The sequence below is a fragment of the Xenopus laevis genome, chromosome 9_10S (genome assembly GCF_017654675.1).
Source record: "Xenopus laevis strain J_2021 chromosome 9_10S, Xenopus_laevis_v10.1, whole genome shotgun sequence".
NCBI classification, from domain to species: domain Eukaryota; kingdom Metazoa; phylum Chordata; class Amphibia; order Anura; family Pipidae; genus Xenopus; species Xenopus laevis.
The window spans coordinates 77,733,788-77,759,708 of record NC_054388.1 but is presented as its reverse complement, the minus strand read 5'-3'; the positions used below and the strand labels follow the sequence as shown (position 1 = coordinate 77,759,708).

General features: G+C 38.4%; 2 protein-coding genes across 4 annotated transcripts in view; both read right to left on the bottom strand.

Annotated features, from left to right (window-relative positions):
• Positions 1–4,072: 4,072 nt before the first annotated feature.
• Positions 4,073–10,879, bottom strand: LOC108702410 (caspase-8-like). The gene is made up of 5 exons (XM_041578320.1): positions 10,031–10,879; positions 8,903–8,987; positions 8,030–8,159; positions 6,845–6,889; positions 4,073–5,310 (listed from the first exon to the last, which is right to left on the bottom strand). The coding sequence occupies exons 1-5, from the start codon at positions 10,357–10,359 to the stop codon at positions 5,282–5,284; spliced, it is 618 nt and encodes a 205-aa protein (XP_041434254.1). The 5' UTR covers positions 10,360–10,879; the 3' UTR covers positions 4,073–5,281.
• Positions 10,880–10,971: 92 nt separating this feature from the next.
• The window catches only part of casp10.S (caspase 10 S homeolog), a 28,721-nt gene continuing 13,771 nt past the window's right edge, over positions 10,972–25,921 (bottom strand). Inside the window, exons 8-12 of one of the 3 annotated variants that reach the window (XR_005964454.1) lie at positions 24,344–24,423; positions 19,691–19,796; positions 18,891–19,377; positions 17,147–17,693; positions 10,972–11,070 (exon numbers count right to left, since the gene is read on the bottom strand). Coding sequence is in view for 2 of the 3 variants with exons in the window: in XM_018237310.2 (XP_018092799.1) it covers positions 17,516–17,693; positions 18,891–19,377; positions 19,691–19,796; positions 24,344–24,423 (851 nt within the window). In the remaining variant the exon portion in view is untranslated. 3 annotated transcript variants of the gene reach the window in all.

The following is a 25,921-nucleotide window of genomic DNA, read 5'->3' as shown; positions in this document are numbered from 1 at the left end:
TTTACATTTAAAAATTCATACTCCTGTCTCAAGATGATCCCTTCAGTCTTGGCAACCGTCAGGAGCTCTTCTAATTTAAATTGCATACTTTGCTTAGGATTCGTTTTTAATGTTTCATATTGACATTCATCACTCAATTGTCGAAATACTTCTTGTATATATTTGGTTCCGTCCATCAACACAACATTGTCACCCTTGCCTGCTACTGTAACAACAAGGCCCTTTTTTTTTTGCCTTAGTTCTGCAAGAGCTTTCCTTTTTTGTTTTGTTAAGTTATCAATGACATAAGATCTTATTGGAAGCTCTTCTATATTCTTTGCAACTTGTTGTACGAAGTTCTTAATGTTAGGAACCACAGACAGGGCTGCCATATATTGTGATTTATTTTTTCAAGGAATTGTTCAGTGTAAAAATAAAAACTGGGTAAACAGGCTATGCAAAATAAAAAATGTTTCTAATATAGTAAGACAAAAATATAATGTATGTCTAACAGAACAGAACACTACTTCCTGCTTTTCAACTCTCTTGGTTTACACTGACTGGTTACCCTGGTTACCAGGCAGTAACCAATCAGAGACTTGAGGGGGGGCACATGGGTCATATCTGTTGCTTTTGAATCTGAGCTGAATGCTGAGGATCAATTGCAAACTCACTGAACAGAAATGTCCCATATGGCCCCCCTTCAAGTCGCTGATAAATTCAGAGTTATAGAGCTGAAAAGCAGGAAGTAGTGTTCTGGCTATCATGTTACACATCCAGTCACTCCAGCCTTTATACATTACATTTTTGGCTAACTAACTATATTAGAGACATTTTTTATTTTGCACAGCCTGAACTGTTCCTTTTATGTCTCTATTATGTCCTCTGAATCAATTAATAGGGATTCAAGAATATCAATACCCACGTGATCATTCGTTGTTAGAGATACTTTAGGGGGAACATGTTTGTAAATCTTTTTTAAATCTAGGTTAAGTGCAAATAAGTGTAAGTCTTTAATTAACATGTTAAAAGCTATAAAGATGGCCTTTTTTTTGTTCGCAGAAAAAATTACACACAAATGGGAAAAAGTTCGCTCAGACAATGCCACGGCAGTGGCATATGTCCAAAAGCAGGGCTTGGGAATAGAGAAATTAACTCTACTTACCGTAATTTCTATTTCCAAGTCACCTTCCATGGCAGTATTCACAAATTCCCCTCCCTTCGGAAGCTTGGAAACATAGACGAGGGGAAGGCAGCAGGGCGGATATTATAGATTAGTTGGGTTAACACTTTCCTGTCCAGTGGCAATACTCATATTCGTGAATGCTGCCATGGAAGGTGACTTGGAAATAGAAATTATGGTAAGTAAAATCAATTTCTCTATTTCTTATCCTATCATTTCTTGTAGTATACTCTTGAGAACCTCTCTGTCTCTCCCTTGCCTTGGCTGTTTCCTGAATTAAGTGGAAGTGGATAAGTGGAAGTCTTTCCAGGCCTGGATTTCAGCCTTGGGTTGCCTCCTAGGCCCACAGGGTCCTGTCCCCTCATGCGACCGTGCATTTGTGCCGGAACACTGGGGATTATGCGTTCAGTTAGCTTCTCCAATGTTCCTTAGATTACGGCTGGGTGCATGCCGCCCCTGAAATCTTGCCGCCCTAGGCCCAGGCCTTTGTGGCCTCGCCACAAATCTGGGCCTCAGTGTAATTCATCATATCTTAATACTTCATATGTCCCTTTCATCAAGAGAAAAGGCCCATAGACCTTTCCTCTTTCTGCCACCACTCCTCACAGACAGGTGCATTTACAAAATCAAATGAACAAACTGAATATGAGTGAAATTTTTAATTACATGGCAGTCCAGCAACAAAATGATAGTGGGAGCACTTACTGGTACACAGCCAAGCTTCTGCGTGCTGCAACGTCCAGACCAATGTCCCAAAGCTTCTGATGAAGTGGCAGTGAGTCACGAAATGCATTAAGCGGGCAGCCCCACAGGAGATATGCTGCTGTAATTTTTAATGGATTTATAATAAATTTTGACTTTTTTAACATATTATTCTGGCTCTGCGGTGCTCCGTTCCTCTACATTGATTTAATTACATGGTAGTAGGCCATGAGACGAACAGAGACTCATACAGTCTGTGGTATAGTCTTTCCCCATTGTCTCTTCTCAGGAATAACCTGACATTTATTCTGGGCTATAGTGTCAGTGGGTATATTGATGGCAACATATTTTCATTCTCACATTATTACTGTTATTTCATTTGTAAGTACTCTTACAGATGTAAGCCTCCATGTTTTTTACACTCATGAACTCCCGCAGATGCAAGGAACTGCACTTTACTGTGTCAGGAAGAGGCACATAGGCAACCACAATCCTGCCCCCTAACTTGAGCATCATTCAGATGTATAAGTTGTGCCAGCAGGTGCTTACTGCAAGCCATAGTCAGGCAGTAAGTACAGAATTGCCATGGTCCCTATGCCATAGACACAACTGCTGAGTGAATGAGCAATATTTTCTAGAAAGCATTTGGATGACTGATTTCCAAACCACCTGTAATGAGTTTTTGCAGCGACCACCCCAAAGAACCTGACATTTTTTCTGGGCTATAGTATCAGTGGGTATATTGATATCAACATATTTTCATTCTTACATTATTACTGTTATTTCATTTGTAAGTACTCCATGTTTTTCACACTTTGACCCCCCTCCCCCATGAGCTCTTTATTTGTAAGTACTTTTACAGCTGTAATGCGGGACCTTGAGCTGAGGTTTCCTATCAGGGACCCTGCAAAATTACAGAAGTAATGAGATTGGTACTTGTGTTGCTATTGGTACAGTGGGGCTATGTGAGACAGAAAACAAATTGGGGGTGCTTTCTGCAGTGAGTGGGATATTGTAGCACTAGCAAGAGATCTCTCTGTAAAGAGGTTTTTCTTATGGTGCGTGTATATGTTCTTTTTTAACAGTATTCTTTTTTTTCTCTGTTCTGCTAATAAGGAGCAAAGTGTCATGTGGTTTTATTCATTTTCCCTGTCTCATGTGCAAAACAGGAAACATCAACCAGAAACATCAAGTGGCAGCAATTGTCATTACATAAAATACTGTCTATTCTTATCTCACATTCTGGGGAATAACTATAGAGGAAGCAGATTCTGCAACTGCTGGGGGACCACCAAGCACTGCCTAATAAGCAGTTTCAATGCATGGTTATGAAAACATGTTATTTCTAAAAATTAGGGGAGGCTACAATTATTTTGCTGTGGACCCCAGTAACTCTTAGTTATACCAGTGAGCACACTCAACTTTATTTTCAAGACCATAAAAAAAATATATATATTTTATTTTGGTGTCATGAAGATTGAGAAAATTCTCTGATATGTTTCTATAACTGACCCAAAATGCTCTCAAAGCCTCTCACACAGTACTACATTCTTCAGTAACCTCATTTATTTGACACAGTCCTCTTCAATACTTGATTGTTGTTGTTTAAAGTAAAGCTGGTCATATACAGGTAGATTTAAGTTGAAATTCAGCCCATGAAACTAAAGCTGGCCATAGATGCAAAGATTTTATCACACAAATCTTTGATTCCTACGATTTTTGGGCCGAGTTTTTTGTGCCATGGCGATCGGTCTGGTTAGAAAATTTCTGTCGGTTACCGATAATATCACCGCATGTATCGCTGATCTGACGATATCAGTGGGAGACTGTCACCAGCTTTTGTCGGACCTATCTTTCGTATGATTGCTGTCAGGGCAGAACATCGTCTAATCTGTTCTTTTACTACTTTATTTGATCTGAATGGTTAGTGGCAGGTCGGGAGATGGCCCAGAATGATTGTTCATCCGATAAATCTGCACCTCTATGGCCACTTTAGTCAGCAGATTATCTTCCCTTGCATGGGCCCTTCCTAATTGAAAATTGTCATTACAGACATACCTAAGCTGCCTTTCGTATGTAGGTGACAGGTCCCCTTTAAAAGCTCGAAACCCAATAGTGATGTGGGGTCAAGGTGCTCTGTCCCAGACCTTCAGCTTTGGGAGGTAATAACATAGGGGATTTCATCTGGCACTTCAGCAACAGACAATGTAAAAGAAATGTAGATCTTTATTTTCAACAGCTGTAGGACACACCATAGCCTTACACATTTCTTAATCATTCTTAACACACTTAATCATAAGATCATAATGGAATCCACCAAACAAAACATTATACAATATATAAGGAACAACTCCTTAAGTCTGTACAGAGAGATACCACTATATAAGCACAGAATATTTTAGGGTACGGTGTCCAGCATATTCCATATTGATGTTGGCACAGAAAGTAAACTTTGCAGCATTGTGTAATATCATGTAGGTGGAGGAAAACCACTTTCATAATAATAAATACAAATAAACATATATTGACGGTCTTCTGTGCAAAATAACCTATACCCATAACATTTTACTCTAAGAGAACTCAATAATTACAGTAAGGCAGCATTGTAAATTGCATAAAAACATCAATGATGAGTATTTAACACAGCATTGCAGGCATGTTTGGCAATAAAATAGTAGAGTGCAATTGTAAGAAACATTCTGTACCCAGGCTTATGCCATTGAATCTCATAAAATACAGTACATATCATATACACTGGGCAACTCCGGCCATGAGGCATGGTGAGAATCTTGCCTCAGGCGGCACGGAACAGCCAGTTTTTTTTAAAACAGCCCCTCCTCGACCTGCTCCAACGCTACAAGTTAGAAGTACGGAGCGGGAGGGGGGGGCAGCATCGGGGCCCTGAAACGTGCCTGCATATATATATATATATGTTGTTTTGTACAAACACTAGACTTGTAGTAGAATGTTATATTAAATGTCCCAGTGAACCAAATCTGATCTGCAGATCATTTGAAGAGAAGTGTAACAACACTACAATAAGGAAACATGGCAAGTGCAAAATTTGTAATAGTGCAACTTTCCCGAAACCCTTAATATATGCCTCTCATTGACCTTTTTACTTATTTATTACACCTTCTATTCACCTGTAGACATATTGCTTTAAACAACATTATTCTTCGAATTTGTTGAAACATACTGTATGTTCCAACCGTCCACTCCGGTCTCAGGGTGTGGTCAAAACCCTTGTAGCTCTATTCATGATTACTTTGTCATTGAGTAATAAGCTCAGTATGAGAAATGACAAGACATAAAAAGGTCCTTTGATAAGTTCTGGCTCATGTGCAGTCTTCTCAGTGAATCAACTGATATTCCATGTGTATCAGTTGTGGCCCTTGTGCCAGCAACTTGTGGATTTCAGCTGTCTCCTGGACCCTTTTCCTTTTCTACAAGTGACAAAAAATATAAGAGTACATGACATAACAACGACAAAGAATACAACATATATCCTGCAAGGGGGGGGGACCAACAGCAATAGTAGATAAAATGGATGTTGGAGGCCAAAAAATAGATGAACCAGTGGTCTTGACAGATTTTAAACCGGCCCCTCAGATAAGGACCACATCAATATGCTGATGAAGTCCTCATCAGGAAAATTAAACCTGCGCCATTGCTATCTGCCCAATTTTTGGCTTAATGTTGGTTGGGCAGGACTATCTTTGGACACTATACACAGGCAGGCCAATATGCTGCCAATTCAGTCTTCAGGCAGCAGCTTTTATCGGCTGTGTATGGCTGTATATCTTAAGTGCTGGCAGACGGGATAATATCCTATATGAAATAGGGTTGCTGCCCATGGAACGTTGAATTTGCCACAGTGAGAATTAAAATAGCCATTCTTCAGGCTGTTGTTGCCATTTAACTGTGTATATCAGTGGTTTCCAAACTGAAAAATTAAAGGGCAATTATTGTGCAGTTTTATGCTAAATGCTAAATTATTGTGTTGGATATCACTAAAGTGACTACAATGGTTTTATTTTCAGAACAGCACTGGAAATATTATATTCTTTACATCAACAGTTCTAATCTTTTCTTCACCAGTGGATCCCATGCTTATTATACTGGCTTTGCCATCCCCTATGGTAAGTATGTGATTATTCGGCACAGTTACCACACCACTTGTAGGAAGAGCTTCAATGTAAGGTTTAGGGATGCACCAAATCCACTGTTTTGGATTTGGCTGAACCCCCGAATACTTCACGAAAGATTCAGCCGAACCCCTGAATCCTTCGCGAAAGATTCATCCGAATATCAAACCGAATACCAAACCTAATTTGCATATGCAGATTAGGGGTGGTAAGGGGAAAACATTTTGCGTGACAAAACGTCACGCAATTTCCCTCCCTGCCCCTAATTTACATATGAGAATTCGGATTCGGTTCGGCCGGGCTGAAGGATTCAGCCGAATCGATATCCTGCTGAAAAAGGCCACATCCCAAACCAAATCCTGGATTTGGTGCATCCCTAGTAAGGTTATATACTGTATAAATGTCCTAGCTACAGATGGTGTGGGTTGAAACGTTCCCTAGATAAACAAAAACTGACAGCTTATTCGCCTGTGTTTTGGGGCATGCTGGACAATATCTACATGAGCGTTCATGCAATCTTAATCAAATAGGTCTCCATAGGCCCCATTCTATGATCTGATCATTGGCTCTAGGACCAACAATCAAAGCATTTAGCCTAGTATGTGTGCATCCAAATTGGATTTACATACTTTTATAAGATTTTATAGGCTAGTTTGGTCTGCAAGTTAAGAAAGACTAATAAACATCTTAGGACACTGCCTGATGAAGGGAGGCACTTATTTGAAATGTAACCTCATTCCTATCTTAATAAATGTGCAATCACTTATTCAAAAGGAGATGATTTTGTCTTGCGTATCCCACACCCAGATATTGTTATAGATAGAGGTCTTACCTGCTACAGACATCTTCTTTAATGAAGATTCCAGATCTGTTACATCTGCAATAAAACTTGTGTTTGAATTCAATCATTAAGCATTTGCATAACTTATCCATTAAATTGACTGTTGGAATTGTATAAATAAGAATAAGAATAATTCATCACAAACATCCACGTTATTTTCACCTGTTCATTGATGGCTCGGTTTGTCTCTTTATACATCATAATTTCATTAAACTGAATTGGTTTAGACAAAGGAAAGTAAATAGTGGCTTCAATGTTATATGTTAAAGGGATTCTGTCATGATTTTTATGATGTATTTTTTATTTCTAAATGACACTGTTTACACTGCAAATAATTCACTCTACAATATAAAAATGTAATTCTTGAACCAGCAAGTGTAAAGTAAAGTTAAAATGTTGGTGTGTAGGCAGCCATCTCAGGTCATTTTGCCTGATCATGTGCTTTTAGAAAGAGCCAGCACTTTAGGATGGAACTGCTTTCTGGCAGGCTGTTCTTTCTCCTACTCAATGTAACTGAATGTGTCTCAGTGGGACCTGGACTTTACTAACTGAGTGTTGTTCTTAGATCTACCAGGCAGCTGTTATCTTGTGTTATGGAGCTGCTATCTCGTTACCTTCCCATTGTTCTGTTGTTAGGCTGCTGGGGGGTGGGAACGGGAAGGGGGTAATATCACTCTAAGTTGCAGTACAGCAGTAAAGAGTGACTGAAGTTTATCAGAGCACAAGTCACATGACTTGGGGCAGCTGTGAAACTGACAATATGTCTAGCCCCCATGTCAGATTTCAAAATTAAATATAAAAAAATTTGCTCTTTTGAGAAACGGATTTAAGTGCAGAATGATGTTGGAGCACCACTATTAACTGATGCGTTTTGAAAAAAAAAATTCCCATGACAGTATCCCTTTAAACTAATACATGACATGCTGTTTCTAAACATTTTGCATTGTATCTGGTGTGTCTAGCAAAGAGAGCCACTTGGAGTAAGAAGAAGTTTCTAATACTCAAAGGGTATACTGCATTTTATTTATATGAAAGGAGTTGATGGAAATGTTTAAGCTATCTATTAAGTCAAATAGTAGGGTTCCTCCAACTCATATACCAGTATGAATAGGGGGAGAGTTCTTTACTGTACCTCCTATAAAAAATCTAAAACTCAGTTTCAACTTTTACGATTACCTTCAAATGCTTCTATTTTCTTTACTAGGTCCAAACGACGTAAATGTGTTAAAAGGTATTTTAGCTTCCCAAGACTGGTTTGGCTCAGATTCCCCTCTTTTTCCATTTTTAAAAGTATTTCTAACATTGACTGCAAGACAAAAGAAATAGACAATATTTCTCTAGAAAACAGTTTGGATGAAAGCTAGAAGGTCATTACACAGCATATCTGATTACAACTGCTTGGTTAGACTGACCAGTGAAACTAAAAGAAAGATGTAGGGATAGCAATATTATTAACATTATATGCTAGTTAAAGGAACCACTATATGCTAGTTAAAGGAACCACGCACTCAATGAAGGATATGAAGACCAGTCTGGCTGTGTTATACTAGCACAACATGTATTCTCTGAAATGAATTGATGGAGAAAGTAATATTGTTGACGTTTTATACTAATGAATGAATCCTTATTATGTACTCAGATAGCACAGAGCTCAGATAGCACAAAGAAGTCCCTCTAACAACAGCAAACATTAAAGCAGCCGTGAATTTATGATAAGATGTGTGTTCGATATTTCATAAAGTGGAAAAGACTATATTCATTTTGGGCAGAGTGAAAAAAATCAAAAAAGGAATTTCTTTTTGCTAAAGATGGAGAATATATATGAGTATTACTTATTGGAGAACTGGGGCATCAGGCTTCAACCCCAGTGTTTCCAGTATTTCTGGCTTGGTTACTCAATACACTAGGGGCAATATCTTATAGAAGGCCACATTTAAAAAACTGGTATAAGTGGGAAAACTAATTTAAAAACTAGATCCAATTTCCACTGCTACTTTTGCAGTTAAGATTTAGATCCACTGGTTTAGAAAAAATCTGGTCCATACTTACAATTTCTCTGTTCAGTTTCAGCAAGAACTTCAGATCTTCAATTTGTTTGTTTGACAGTTCCAATGAAATGTAATAAAGCTGTACTCTACAAGATAAATCATACAATCTAAAAATAGTATATGACAGTATTGCTTTTGGGTTTAAGCAGATTTCAACATGAGTTTCATTTGGTTATCGGCACAACATATATAAACTTTTTAAACCATCCGTAAAGCACAAGTACTATAATATCTCCATCTTCACAACATTTGTTCAGAGTTTCTTGACTTAAATGTCTGTTTTTTGACACCCATTCTATAGCTCATTGCTGCCCAGTGCTCCACTTTTGTCGGCTATATGCACAAAGATTTATTTTTGTGTGCATTTTTAAAAATGTACTGTATGCACATGGTGATGGATGAACCCAAATCCCCAAAATCTCTTGTGGCTGAATTGAAACAAATCCTGTGGCAAAGAGGGGATAAACTTCATATTAACCCTAGGTGTGGAAATTAGATGTTGAATAGATACTCTTGGCCATATAGTTTATTTTTATATATAAGTATAAATCAGAATTTTTGATTACAGTCTAGCAAATAAGGCCATGTTTTCATAGATATAAAAGTGCTAAATTAAAAAAAACATTTAAAAACCTGTGTTGGAGCAGCAGCTCTTTTACTTAGCATTTTACCCTTCTTTTCTTGCCCAAAATTCTGCATGAACAGTGTCAGACTAGGCCTTAAAGGGCCCACCAGGAACCTGATATTGCAGGCCCAAACAATTAGATTGGGACAGTTGCAACTAGTATAGAGTATATGTGTAAATAAGAAAGGGTTGATGGGAATTGTCCCAGACTGGAGCCCACTGGTTCTCTTGGAGTCAAGTCTGACCCTGTACCAGAACCACTGAGGTTAATAAGTAATACCTACAGTGGTGTAAACTATTTGCCATCACTTTTAGTGTTAGTCTTTGAATAAGAAAACACAAACCATTATATATGCTGAATAACTCCTTGTCATGGATCATGTATGTGACTGATGTGAGGCATTTACTTTTATGCAAAGACAACAAATGAGTTTTATAAATATGACATTTCATTTCACATCTGAATTAATGTAGTTTCCTACACATGTTGTATTCACTGCTCACCTGTATAAAGAGATATGTACACAATGTTTAAGATCTATTTCCATTTGCTCCTTTGTTGTTCCCAGTTTATTGGTAAGTAGGTCCATTCTCTTAATTCTGTACAGCAGCTCTTTTAGAAGTGACAAATCCTCCTGAGTTATGTGCCCTTTCATATGTAGGCACTGGAATAGCTGCCTGGCGTATTGGATGCCCTCTTTGTCCTGGGTTGTGATTTTCCCTTCACACAGGAACATCATGGCATGGACTTCCTCCTGCGATATGTTTTCACTGATATCAAGCAGAACTTCTTGCATACTGCCATTCACTGTAAGTGTCTTTAGGCCTGACATACTAGGGAAAGAAGATGTTCACTTGGATAACCTCAAAATGGAACAGTGTCCCCTGCTTTGTTACAGGATTAAAAAAAACAGTAAAGTTTTATGATAAATGAACGAGATTATAGAGCAATACTGTAGTTATTTCTCATTTAACTGCATGTTTATGATAAATTCAACTTTATGGGGCTTTTTGTTCAATGTAACTTATGATATGTGCAGAATTCCTAACACAATTCTGCATTTTTTCCCCATAATTTTTCCCATAAATTGACCAGAGGTAAATATTTAGGGACCACCATGTGAGGTTTGCCTTGGTGTGGAATGGTGACTTACCAATTTAATTATCATAACTTTGTAACTAAAAAACCCTGTTTCTGTAATGCACTTACATAGACAGGGAATGTGGATTGAGCAATCCCTGCTAGGTGTCTGAGAACATGCAACGAAGGAATCAAATATGCTTGCTTACCTAATGACTGTTTTAAAAGTAGCTGGAAATATTACAAGAGTGACTTGTTAACTAAAACAAAAGGTCAATAATAAAGATTTTAGGTTACAAGCGGCTGTATGTAGTTCACTTACTTGCACAGCTTGTCCAGAGGTGTGTATACAGTGTATTCAGTGAGTTCTCGTTCTTACTGGAACTTCTTCCGTGTTACAACTGCTTCCTGTCATGTTGCACTGCTGTTCTCGGTTTCTCATAGGGACTATCTCTAATAACACCTACACAATCACAAGTGTTCAATAATCCATTAATTCAATAATCCATTGCAAAACAAAAGTGTCAAATAACCTGTTACAAATCATATGTGTTCAATAATCCATTACATTAAAAGGCACCTTGAAAAATGGTTAGAAAAAAAATTCTTTAGATGAATATTTGTACTTTTTACTTTGCCTGTTTATTCTGATTGTAAGGACTTTTCACCCAAGGATCGGCTTAACTGGATTGCCATTGTAAAGTCCAATAAGCAAGTAGTCCATAATGTGTACAAAGAACTTATTTATGCAAAACATAAGTAAACTGATTAGACTCACTTGTAAACTGACCCTCTTCCTCTCCCCTGTGTGTGATGGAGTAGAGGGAACCTGACAAATAGCCCCTTTTATAGGATGTGTTGTACGCTAGGGGTTAAAGAAAAGCAAGTAGGGGTCCATTTTATTGGGGGTGCACATGAGCTAATTCTGCCAACCCTTGCCTGTAGAGTGGTATATTCACTGTAGCAGAGATAGTGGAAGATGATCTGGAAACTACACTGTATCTGGGAATGCAGAAGGTGGCCTAGTGAATATAAGGCCTAGAAGATTTTTTTGTCTTCTTATATGTAGTAGAGATCGTGTAGATGGAGGATTCCTGTGAATCTGGGAGAGGGAAATGGTCATGATAGAATGAGATATAAAGGCTAATTTACCATTATCCCAGACACAAGTGCAAAAGCAATTAGGGGTGCAAAAGCAATTAGGGGTGCACTCCTGAGGGCTTATGTATGTAGCAGTTGCTAGTGGAGTAATTATGTATGCAGTCAGAACTTTGGACCTTCCTGAACATGAAGGGGCACATTTACTAAGGGGCCGATTCACAAAGGGTCGAATATCGAGGGTTAATTAACCCACGATATTCGACTGGGAATTAAAATCCTTCGACTTCGAATATCGAAGTCGAAGGATTTCAGCGCAAATAGTGCGATCGAAGGATTATTACTTCGATCGAATGATAAAATCCTTCGAATCATTCGATTCGAAGGATTTAAATCCAACGATCGAAGGGATATCCTTCGATCAAAAAAACGTAGGAAAGCCTATGGGGACCTTCCCCATAGGCTTACATTGAGTTCGGTAGCTTTTAGATGGCGAACTAGGGTGTCGAAGTTTTTTCTTAAAGAGACAGTACTTCGACTATTGAATAGTCAAACGATTTTTAGTTCGAATCCTTCGATTCGAAGTCGTAGTCGAAGGTCGTAGTAGCCCATTTGATGGTCGAAGTAGCCCAAAAAAAAAGTTTTTTTACTTCGAATCCTTCACTCGAAGTTAGTGAATCAGCCCCTAAGTGTTGAACTTCAAAGTGGTAAAACTTAGAAATTCGACCATCGAATTGAAAATAATTGATAGTCGAAGTTTTTTTTTTTGATTAAATTTAGCAGTTTTCGTTCAAATTTAAATCGTTCGATCGAACGTAGAAATCAAATCGTTCGATCGAACGTAGAAATCGTTCGAATCAAACGATTCGAACGATTTTGGAAAAAAACTTAGGAGGTCCCGATAGGCTAACATAGCAATTCGGCAGGTTTAAGGTGGTGAAGTTTTGACGTTTTTAAAAGAGACAGTACTTCGATTTTCGAATGGCCAAATAGTCTAAGTATTTTTACTTTGAATCGAAGTCGAATTTGGCCTATTCGATGGTCGAAGTACCCAGAAAATTCACTTCTAATTCACTTCGACCCTTAGTAAATGTGCCCCGAAATGTAAAAATGATGATCATTATGAGCTCTATTGTATCGCCTACTCTTTCCAGCAGGAGCCAACCTCCTTAGTCTCACTTTCACTCACGTTGTTAACCACAGAACCTGCTAACCAGCCATTTTCCAGGGATGAAACTCAGGGAAGACAGAAAAGAGTCTCTGACACGTTATTAAAAGGGGATTCCTAGGATTCAAAATTACCAAGGTCTACTTTGCCATTCTCTGGTCATTTTACTCACTTTCTGTGCAATTCTCTCCACCAACTATCATTTTCTGCTCATTCTACATACAGTACTATCTCTACCACGACAATGGAAATAGCACTGAAAAACTATAGTGCTCCAACACTCCTTAAACTCAAGACAAACCAAGCACTCCACTACCATCATCACTAACTTAATACAAGACATGTAGGAAGAGAAGGATGCAAGTACTTTTTTTTAACCTGTAAGTAAGTCAGTTAAAATGACAGAGAACGGCAGCTTAACAGAGCCATCAGAACCAGTCTTAACAGTTCCAGTCTTATTTTAGCCATCTCTCCATGTAGATGGTTGATCAAAACAAAATAAAAGTGCAGATTCTGAACTCGTATTTTTCCATCTGTCTACACAAATGAGGAACCAGTAAATGAAGGTTCCCTTCTTAATAGTCCCAATTCTAGTAATACAACTAATGATGCATGGTTCACACATGAGGACATTTAAAAGAGACTAGAACATGTTAAGATAAACAGAGGTCCGGGCCAGATGGTATTCATCCCAGGGTACTTGGCGAGCTTACTTAATTTTTTAGGATTGTTTGAGGTCTGGCATAGTACCGAGAGACTGGAGAATTGCTAATGTGGTGCCTCTATTCAAAAAAGGATCCCATTCTCAGCCTCAATACTATAAGCCAGTAATCAGCAGATGATACTAAATTGTGCAGAACTATAGGTTCCATGCAGGATCCTGCCACTTTGCAGAGTCAAGTCTTTGTCTAAGTTGGGAAACTGGGCAGCAAACTGGAAAATGAGGTTCAATGTTGATAAATGCAAGGTTATGCACTTTGGCAAAAATAATATAAATGCAAGTTATACACTAAATGGCAGTGTGTTGGGAGTTTCCTTAAATGAGAAAGATCTAGGGATTTTTGTAGATAAATTGTCTAATTCTGGGCAGTGTCATTCTGTGGCTACTAAAGCAAATAAAGTTCTTGCATAAAAAAGGGCATTAACTCAAGGGATGAAAACATAATTATGCCTCTTTATAGGTCCCTGGTAAGGCCTCATCTGGAGTATGCAGTGCAGTTTTGGACTCCAGTCCTTAAGAGGGATATAAATGATCTGGAGAGAGTGCAGAGACTAAGTGCAACTAAATTGGTTAGAGGGACGGAAGACTTAAATTATGAGGTAGACTGTCAAGGTTGGGGTTGTTTTCTCTGGAAAAAAGGTGCTTGCAAGGGGACATGATTACACTTTACAAGTACATTAGAGGACATTATAGACAAATGGCAGGGGACCTTTTTACCCATAAAGTGGATCACCGTACCAGAGGCCACCCCTTTAGACTAGAAGAAAAGAACTTTCATTTGAAGCAACGTAGGGGGTTCTTCACAGTGAGGACAGTGAGGTTGTGGAATGCACTGCCGGGTGATGTTGTGATGCTGATTCAGTTAATGCCTTTAAGAATGGCTTGGATGATTTTTTGGACAGACATAATATCAAAGACTATTGTGATACTAAACTCTATAGTTCGTATAGATATGGGTATAAATAATTTATGTGAAAGTGTCACATCTGACACTGACTGCCCACATTGTTCACCTGTTCACACTTTATACAAAATGCTAATGGCACTATATCACTGTATGTAGTACATATTAGAGTGGTCCTGATGAGTTTCCCTGTCTCCTGCTCTGTTCTGCCTTCCCTATGATCCCTGTGTGTGCCATACTCTGCCTGTGTGTGTGCCTGGGACTTGGCTCAAGGCAGGACGGGGTTACATTACTCTGGGAGTCTAAGGGAGGGGAACTGGTCCATGCGATCAAAACAAGCAGAGAAGACTGTCATTGTTTTCTTTTCAGCCTGCAGAATAAAATATGCCTGTGTAAAAAATACATTTATATATATATATATATATATATATATATATATATATATATATATATATAGTTTTTCTGCATAAGCTCCTACCACAAAGAAAGGGGTATATTTTCCCTTTATGTTTATAGTGTATTTTTTCCATTCAGCCTTTTTGCAGTGCTCTACTTTATGTCACAGTTACCATCCAAAAAAAGTAGACTCTAACTGTAACACAGGGGTGCCCACGAGGGCCAGAATTGGTGAGGTGAAAATGTGTGGGGGGCCAACCATTCAGCCTGACATTCTTCGAACCATTAACATAATTTAACAAAGGAAACAAGGAATCACGTAGCCGTAATATTTGGGCACATTAGTGAAATGATCGTCTATACTGTTGCTTGTGTGCTGTGTTACCAATAGACACGTCCTGGCACATAGTGACGCGCCACTCTCACATACGTACTTCTTTAGTTTACTGTACTGGCACGTCAGTACGTCTATTGACACCTTCAGCCCTAAAGAAGTATGTGAGAGCGGCACGTCACTATGTGCCAGTACTTGTCTATTGCTAACACCTTCAGCAAGTGGCAGATCATTTCACTAATGTGCTCAAATTTGACTGCTACGGCTACGCGATTCCTGATTGCACTGTGCTGGGAGGCCACATTATTATTCATTTCATGATGGAGGCGGAGGGCCGGTGTAAATATGAAAACGGGCCGCATTTGGCCCCCGGGCCTGAATTTGGGCATGCCTGCTGTAACATGTCTTTTCATTGGCTGATGTAACCTAGCATGCACAGTTGTGTTCAGAATAATAGCAGTCCAACAACACTAACCTGATCAATCACTGTTTTTGGTAGTAATTATATTTCTTACATGGCAAATAATTTACTAGTAGGTGTAGTAGAGTAATAGAAAACCAACAGACCCAGCAGTCATGACATGCATGTTTCTGATTCTGTGTAATTAAATTATTAATTGAGGCTTGTTCCAAATAAGAATTGCTTGTTCCAAATAATAGCAGTGTGGAGTTCAGTTAGTGAGGTCATTGAGTCTGTGAGAAAACAGGTGTCAATTACGGCCCTTATTTAAGGAAAGAAGGCAGCAAATGTTGTGCATGCTGGTTATAGTGTATTTCCATCTGAAACTCTGAGTAAAATTGGTCGTTCCAGACATTGTTCAGAAGAACAGCATACTTTTATTAAAAAGTTCATTGGAGAGGAGAAAATATATGAAGAAGTGCAAGAAATGATAGGCTGCTCAGCTAAAATGATCTCAAATGCTTTAAAAAATCAAATGGGTAGAAAAACAGCTGAAATGGCAAAGACTCAGCCAATGATCAGTTCCAGGTAGATAAAAGAAGGTCTAAAGTTAATTGGTTTCTGTAAAGGAATGAATTTTGATTTGGAATAGAATGTGCAGTGTTTTCAATGCATTTACGTCTTTGGAAAAAGCTATTATAAGGATCTTGAGCTTTATTCACTTTTTTAAACACTCTGCTATTATTCTGAACACAACTGTATTGTGTGTCACAGCCACATAAACAGTCAGAGGAATGGTTGAATAAAAATAGTATAGGAATTACAAGGTTACATTCTGGGATTATAGACACATTATTAAAAATATATGTATTCTTCATTTAAAAAAGCTTTACTTATATGAAACAGTGCTCTAAATATTGGATGTTTTCTGATCTGAGGTGTCATTTCCCTTAAAGTAAAGGTGAGATTTATTTCTGAAATAATTAATAGGACTAGCCCTTACTGGGTCAATAAATGCTTTGGAATTCTTATAACTAAAACCACATAATATTTAGTAGATTAATAATTAGTTGGCCAAACATAATAACCCTTATATGTACAGTTCTGAAAGAGGCAACTATTCAAAAAATGAAATCAAATAAACATAGCACAACAGCAGAATTTCACTCAAGCCCTGTAATTTCAGTGGAGGGTAACCGTGTAGTCAGAATATATTATGTATGTCACAAACAAAACCCAAAAGTCAAATAACCACTAGGATTTAAGAGTCTGGTTACTGGCACACAGAACAAAAAAAACAGTGAATCCAGAAAAAATGTTCCCAAGTGTTAAGATGATGCACTGTACCAATGGCATTGCTGTTGCGAGTTACATAATAGAAATATTATGGTGTTAGCAATGTTCATTACTGATTTCAGAGAACCCCTGTTTAGCCTCCTGTTTTGGAAAAAATACTTTAGTGAAGTTTAGCAAATCTTAATTTATATTTTATTGCATTTACTGTATCAACTGATTTACCTGCAGAATATAGTAGCACATATCATACCCAGCTGTGCTGACCATTGGCAGCCAATAGAAAATGTACTGTGTCGGGCAATACTACATGTCTCAAAAAGTGACAAAGTAGCAGTACTACTTTCAAGTACTTTAACAGATAAAAGAGATCATCAATTTTCCTTATGAGTTAAGTGTGATATGCAGCAATTGTCATGATGTTCTTCGGGAAGAATTGAATGCAGTGCCTACTAATACATGCGACAGTTGCATTTCCCTGAGGTTAGAGACTTTAAAAGTTATCCGCCCCCGCATGATTGAAAATACAATGGCTGCTAAAGTTACTTTTGCATCAATGTATAGTTCCAAGCATCGGAATATAATTTAAATTGATTATGGACTGTTTTCTTGACAAGTTGTGGACCTAAAAGGAACATCGGGTACAGGGAATATAAGTTTCTTCAGCAGAGTATAAGCCGGCTGGGGCATCTGCTTTAATTTCTGTTCACTGTCTTCCTTTAGGCTAACATCTTTGTTGACCTTTGTGAGAATAGACAGAATATCTTCACCCCTGTAAAAGAATAAACAGAAACACAGTTCATCTATTTGTAAATAACACTACAGAAAAGGAAAGATAAATGTACTTCATTTTGAGTGACTAAGACTTATTTGACAAGGAGTACAAAGCATTCTCCTGGCACAGGGCACTGAATAATTATGCCCAGCAAACCAAAGTGCAGGGAAACCCTCTACTAGAGGTCGAGAGACACTGTGACATTTATCCCACAGTCCCTCTGACCACCAACGATTAGAGAGCAGCTCACTGTTGCTTCAGCATCCTCTCACATTAGCAAAGAATATTGCACAAATAATAAGGGATGCGCCGAATCAAGAATTCTGCTGAATCTTTATTTGCATATGCAGATTAGGGTGTGGAAGGAAAATCAGCCGAGTTTACGTCACAAAACAAGGAAGTAAAAATGTTTTCCCACTTTTTCCTTTCCCACCTCTAATTTGCATATGCAAATTAGGATTTGGATTCTGTTCAGTTTTTGGCCGAATCTTTCACTAAGGATTCCGGGTTTAGGCTGAATCCCAAATAGTGGATTCGGTGCATCCCTTCAGATAATGAAATAGCCACTGGAGAGATATTTACACTATTTAACTCGCTTAGACAGATTCTCTGCAGGCGTTTTTAAAGGAGAAGGAAAACAGCAAGACAGTTTATTGCCTACAGATTAGCCACAAAAGTGCAAGCTAGAACCCTATATTTATTCTGCAGAATGATTTACCATACCTAGTAAACAGCTCTAGACACTGTCTCTGTTTGTTTAAAATAGAAGCTGCCATATAAGCTTGATATGACATCAATTCCTGCCTCAGTCTCTCCCTGCTCACGTACAGCTGTGAGCTCAGATTATAGTAGGGATGGGAGGGGAGAGGAGCAAACTGAGCATGCTCAAGCCCTGCCCTGGAGGTTTTAGATGAAAACAGGAAGTCTGATACAAAAGCCCATGTATACACAATAGAGAAAAGAAATGCTGTGTTTCTTTTGACAGAGAACTTTGAGGGTTTACTGGTGTCTTTATATAGACCTTTCTGATTTAGCCTTTCCTTCTCCTTTAAGCCTTAAAAAGTTTCACATTAAAGTTATTGGGAGGCAACAGGCATGTTTATGGTGCTTTGCTGAAGGCAGCAGTGAAACCACCTAGTGTGCCATTAACCTTGACTTGATAATAGCAGATGAAATGCCTTCTTTACTACTAACCTTGGAACCATTTCTACAAGGTTCTTGCAAAGGGCCTGAATGTACCATGAGCCATATTTTTTGTGGCGGTATGCAGCATAACCATCAACTGTAGACATCCCTAGTAGGAAATCAGCCTCCTTTGGAACATTCACAATATACTTTTTGTGTTCTACAGGAACTGATGCATCAGGTTCTACTTTTGATGAAGGGTGTGTATATATCCCTTGACAGGCTTGTATAAAAAACAGCTTTGGTTTTAGAGCTAGAGATATGCAGCTTGTCGCTGTGAAATAGGACATAACTTCACGGATGGATACTTCTTTATCATCACTTCCCATAACTGTTCCTGATTCCCCATGTGTCAAAATACAGCAAACAAAACAGTCTCTTTCACTGTGGTCTTTGGATTTAAACCTCTTTAAACAACCACGAATCTGTTCTGTCCCTAGATTTTTCACAATTTCCACTTCCAATCCAAGCCATGAAAATACATCACTCAGGGCACCTGGAACAAGTAAGAAAAAGCAGAGATATTTAAATATATTAGCATGCAAAATATAACACCAAGAAATAACCATTCTTATTTCTGAGCCAAGAATACTTTAGCATGAAACATAATGAGTAGTTTGGCATCATTCTGATGAGATTCAGAAAGGTCAAAATAGATCAACAAATACTGCTGATGTTGCTCGAACAGCGAAGTAAAGTATGCAACTGGAAATTAATTAAATGGCTTATATTTAGCACTTTTGTGGCCTGTTTGGAAGCAAAACAGTGGTGCAAGATGGTTTCAAACAAAATTAACAGATTATACTTACCAGCATCTTTGTCTGACCCTTCTCTTCTTTTACCCTTCATGAAAATGGAATTATCAATAATCAAGCAATAACCTCGATGTTTGTGATTCATGTGATACAATTCCATCTAGAAGATACAGAAAAAAGGAATGGATGCATCATTATGTATATATTACAGGTGTTGCGATCAATGTCTAATGAAATAACTATATATGCACTATATAAATAAGAGTGGGCAAATGCAAGCTGTGGTGTAGATGCAATAAAACTTTGAGAAGAACCACATTAAGCAATGGATTACCTTATTTGTTATGTGCACACATCAAAAGTGTTAAAGGGTCACAGTCTCGACTGTCACAGTGTAGCACACAGGGTACAACATGTGACGGACTTCTGCCCTAGATATTGAATTACCTGTCCAGAGATAAAGCCCATGCTTATTGGACTTTTGTTTATCTGTAAACCACAAAAAAGGTTTGACAGTAGGGGGGGTGTTTATACAGAGCTCATTATCTCTAGTTAACACAGTACTGCATAAATGAGCAGGCCAAATGATGTTATGTTACGGTTTTAAAATTAAAACTAAGAAAATATGGTTCTGAAAATGAAATGAATATACAAAATTTTTTTTTTTTAGCATCTCTGGGGATGTTCTATTCATTTTGCTCGATTTTGCTATTTATTTATATCTGTCTATTTACAGTTGCTGTATTCTGCCCTTTAACATCTTGTGTCCAAATAAAGTTAAAAATGCTTTGTGATTGGAGTTAAGTTAATCTATAGTTAAAGGTTAAAGGGTTTAAAATTTAACTTAAAGGCGAACACCCCTTTAACGTAACATGTAGCTAGTGGGTTTCAAACCTTAAACACTGGTCGCTTCAGAGAGTAACAGTAACCTAAAGGCATTTGGAAAAAACACACAACTGGGATACAATCAGAGAGTTTTGGTGAACCCTTCTTAAAACACATCACAGTGTTTTTTGTTTTTTATTGGCTTCAGTCAGGCTGTAGCTCTACAAGAACACAGGTGCTCATTTATCAAGTATGCACCAGGGCAGTAACCCATAGCAACCACTCAAAGGGGTGCTCTAACTGCAGCTGGCTGAAAAAAAAGCTAATCACAGATTGATTGCTCTGGGATACTGCCTGGATGCAAATTTGCCCAGTATTGATAAATAACCCCTAATAATTCATAACTTCTATCAGCTGATCTTGGGTTTTAGTTTTTAATTTTAATCAGTGGGACTAATATTTTAGTATATGAAACCCACATAAAAATACGAAAGATCAGAAAAACATCATCATTAGGTAATTATAGACTAAACACAGAAAACAGTGATTTTTCTATGTATTAATCAGACAAGCAACCAAAGCTAGCACTGGGTACAGATGCTATACTTCAGCTTGCTTACACCAGTGTGGGTGGCCATCATCTTATGCTAGTACAGAGAAACATGCAGCGAGGAAGAGGATATATTATTGCAAATACACAGTACAATTCAAGTCTAAATTTGTACAGACTATAAGAAAGCTTCCCATATTCACTGTATAAACATATCACAATAACATTATTATTAGCTAGCTGGGAGCATGAACTTTGTTTTATAAGAAACATACACGTCTTTTTACATTTGCTCATGCTTTGATTTACTACAAGGTAGTTCTAATGCCTCACATTAAATGAGTAGCCCTAATAAAAGCAAATTAAACCAATTATTAAAACTGGTGTTCAATCGGCAGTAAAAATGATTTAAAATGTTGTATTTTGATCATTATACCCACAATAAAATATATAGTAATGTAATTACTAGCCAATTACTAGGTCTGGTTATTAAGATACAGGGAGCAAAGAAGTACAAAAAAGAAAATATTGTATCGACTAGCACCGGCTATGAAAGATTCTTTTCCTTCCTTTTTTGTTATGTGAATTGGTTCCATACTATATTTTTTTTTGCTGCTCATTATCTATAGCAGGGGTGTCCAAACTACGGCCCGCAATCCATTTTTAATTGGCCCGCAGCAGGTAATGATCAGCTGCTCCAGAGCACATGCAGATTCGCCTCTTGTTCACTGCAGTCACATCTCCGTGCTGCCAATACTTTGCTGGCCATGGACAGTTCACAGCTAGTGCCCAGACTGTCAGTGGCAAGTAGTATATTTCAACATAGGCTGGCACCTTCAGCGACAACCTACCACTGGCAGCACCCAGCTCGCACATTGACAGCAGCAATTTGTAAACTGAGATTTGTAAGATTTGTGCACAGGCAGGCAGAACTTCCGCAGCCAGTATCAGTCTCGCACACAGACAGTCCGTTAAGCTGCTACTCCTAATGGTGCACACAGTCGGCAGCAGCAAGCGGCAGGCAGACAGTAGCATCCAGCCAGGAGCAGTGTCGGTCTGGCCCACTGGGATACCAGGAAAACTCCCGGTGGGCCCAGGTGTCAGTGGGCCCTCATGCTGCTAAACATTTGGCTCATTTCATGACCATTTCTGTATTTCTTTAAGGGGCTTGATAATGGAAGAATAGAGTATAGTATGTAGAGATAAAAGACTAGGAGAATAAAGAGATTGAGTGAGGAGAGGAGGAATAATAGTTTGTAAAGTGGGCCCTGAGTTTAAGGTTTTCTGGTGGGCCCCTGGCATCCCAGTCCGACACTGGCCAGGAGTAACCGAAGCACCAACCCACCACATCCACAGTAGCGCTCTGCTTATAAGCAGCAGCATCCAGCAGCTGGCAGTCACTCGCTCGCACACATCCGCGCTGCCACGCGCAGGATAGGAATGTCTCCTCTGACCCTGTTTGAGAAGGGAATGAAGGGGCGCTCTGGAAATGACTTGAAGTTACAACCTTTGCTCTTTGTGTTTATTTGAATATAGGGCACAACTTTGCTTTGCAAGCATTTATATCAGTGACTCTCTCCTTGTCTCTGCTATGACCATCATACTGCTGCACGTTACATGGGGTTTTGTATAAAATGCGACTAAACAACAGTTCCCTGTAATTGTATCCTTCATTTGAACATGACTGGCAGTTCCAATCTCATCCCTCCCTCTCCTCTCCCACGTTTGTTTTGCTTCTCATCTGACTTTTGGTGAAGGGGGGCAAATTGCTGCAAATTCCCCCCTTGTGGCTCAGTCCTCCCTCCTTAGCCCTCCCTTCTCAGCTCAGCATTCCGTGCTCTGCGTTCAGCTTTTGTCAGCCTTGAGCACAGAGGCGGGCTAAGGAGGGAGGACCGGGCCACAATGGGGGGGAGTTTGCAATAGCAAGTTTTGGCAGCGCCTCCTTTTCCTTCTGTCACTGAACTCCCAGCATCCCCTGCGCTCTGGATGATTATTACACGAGTCATTGGGCTCCAGGCAGGGGGTGCTGGGAGTTGTAGTGTCTGATCTCAGCTGCTGCAGAAACTCTTCTCTGATGGGAATGATGTATAATCTCTGTGTAGCACTGGGGAATATGTCAGAGGTATAGAAACAAAGGATAATAATACAGTAGAAATGTCATGTGACTCCAAATAGATAGGGCCTAAATTGCTAGTTAGCTACCTCGGAGGGGATATCAGTGTCAGGCTGAATGTCAAGCTGAATGGTCGGCCCCCCAGATTTTCACCTCACCAAATCTGGCCCTCGTTGCAAAAAGTTTGGACACCCCTGATCTATAGGGTCCAACAACAATGTTAAAAGTCAGCTACAGTACATGTAAATGTAAACTGACAAAATTATGAAATGTCTGTTAGGAATTTTAGCTCATTAGCCTGTAGAATATCTGTCTTTGAGCTCATTAGTAATATCTATGAATATCTGTAGAAACATACAACTGTAACTTATTTAAGAAACAATTCTTTAATTGGAAGAAGAGAACCATTAATCTAGTCCCCCTATCTTTATGCATTGCTTCTTACATGAATCTTACAATAAGGTAAATATGGTCATAGCTGTATTTTAAACTTCTGTTCTTTAACAATTCAAGTTTATTAAGTATACCAGAATAACATCAGTATTTCACAGGTAGGTATTGCAATAATAGTACAGGTAAATGCAGTATAAACATTAACAGCAGTTATACGTATAATTTATAAGCATCCTCTGTTTTGAAACCCTGCTGTGTCTACCTTATGTATTATGTATTCAAGTTTATTAAGTATACCAGAATAACATCAGTATTTCACAGGAAGGTATTGCAATAATAGTACAGGTAAATGCAGTATAAACATTAACAGCAGTTATACGTATAATTTATAAGCATCCTCTGTTTTGAAACCCTGCTGTGTCTACCTTATGTATTGGGCAAGTGGGTTATTAAGTAATACAGGAGTTCATATAGGTTTCTGAGTAACTTACTCACTTGCCACATGGGCTTATACTTTCCTTGATCTAACAGGGAGGGGTTCAAACACCTGCTTAGGGTGACAAAAGAATGTATGAGATTTTGGGAGTACATCGTGTGGTTTCCTGCTTCACTGCAATGGTATTTTAAACTTCTGATGATAAAACATCTGTAATTCAGAAAAATAAAGCAAGCCGAACATAAATTTATAGTGGCTTCAGAAAGTGATACATATATTCCCATAAACTGACATTCAGTTAATGTATATTCTCCTTCTGTGGTTGCTACTGATTTCATTAATTTCAATTACATTATTCTCCTGCACTTTAGTACTAAATAATAGACAAACCTGTAAGCTTGCTTGTGGTGTAACTTCAGGATTCAGTCTGAGATCAGAGAGCTGATGGTCAATGTTTCCTGATTCGTCATCTGTAAATCAGAGAGTTTGTAAATTAGAAGATTTGCATAATGTAATTGTTACAGACATATATAAATATGATTTTAGAGAGAAAGTTATGCATATGAAGATGAATGCTTCACTGATGCATAATCAAATATTGCTGGTTTAGACTGATATACTGTAAGAAAATCCCTATTTCTTTCTGTATTCATATTTTATTATGATTTGAATCATAATGCCTAACTACAGCCATGTTAGTCTATGAGAATGGACAAGATTTAATCTGCTGTGAATTGACATCATATTTTAGATATAAGAGGTCACAATTATGGCATTTTTAATGGGCATGACCAGCCATAACAAATGATTTCCTATAGTGCTGGATGACAAAGCTGTCTTTAGGCTGCAGATAAGACACTGAGAGAAGTCCAAGAAATGGCAACCCTCCTCCTTAAAAGAGCTGGAAGAACTTTACATCAAATAATTTACCATAAAAATATGATAACCCTTTAAAGCAGTGAACCCCAAATTGTGAGGCTGCAGTAGTAATAGTCTCCAAGAATATTCGCCGCCGTCCAAGAATAGTCGCCGGCTACCAAAAAACGAGACACCGGCACCTCCAATGGGAGCAGAAACCCTCAGTTTTTTGATTGAAACTTACCAGAAGCTGCTGCATTTCTCACCCTAGGCTTGTACTAGAGTCAATAAGCTTTCCCAGTTTTTGGAGGTAAAATTAGGTACCTCGGCTTATACTCGGGACGGCTTATACTCGAGTATATACGGTATCTTGTTATGAGTGAAAGGCAGGACCTGACAAAATGCTGCACATCAAAAGGAGGCTTGATTCCTCATAGACTGTAGCCCACTTCTTTAACTGGAGACAAATAATCTTACATTTTTTATAAACTTGTTTTTATTGAATATAATTAAAAAATCGCATGGTATATGTGTACATTTTTCAGAAATTGAAAGTTGTGATTATGACATCACACATAGAACATTTTAATAACTTTTACAACTTTCAGCTCAATTATGATTTAAAGTGTGGGGATGTAGATCTTATGAGGATTCATTTAGGTAAGAGGTCAGTAATCTGTTAGATTTACTGAACCACCTTCTTTTATTGGTGCTTAGTGTGCCTTGAAAAGGAATAATTATTTCTCTTGTTCTTTAATAGTTGCAGAGTTATAGTTGAAATGAGGAATTACAATTCGATTTATTACAAAATAGGGGTCATTTGTCCATAGGTGTAATTACAGAAGTGTTAAGGCCAGCAAAAGGGCTTACTTACAGAGTACCTGCTCCCCCAGGATTTCTGCTGCACGTCAAAAAACAAGTGCTTGCTGCAGAGTGCACAGGCAGGAGACAAAGCTAAGCCCTGTCCTTACTGCCTAACCTGCAACATAAGGGGCAGGCGGGAGCACGCCTATGTGCCATTCTTCTACGTTCCACTTCTAGGCCTTTATAAATGAGTCCTTGTAAGGATCACAACAGTTTTGGACAACAACAAAAAAATAAACTTTTACC

Excerpts from the sequence above, each read along its gene's own strand:
- LOC108702410 (XM_041578320.1), bottom strand. The coding sequence starts at position 10,359 with ATGTCAGGCCTAAAGACACTTACAGTGAATGGCAGTATGCAAGAAGTT. Across the intron at positions 8,160-8,902 it reads TGAAACTGAACAGAGAAATT|TCAATGTTAGAAATACTTTT; the intron begins GTAAGTATGGAC and ends TTTGTCTTGCAG. Across the intron at positions 6,890-8,029 it reads GAAAATAGAAGCATTTGAAG|ATGTAACAGATCTGGAATCT; the intron begins GTAATCGTAAAA and ends GTTTTATTGCAG.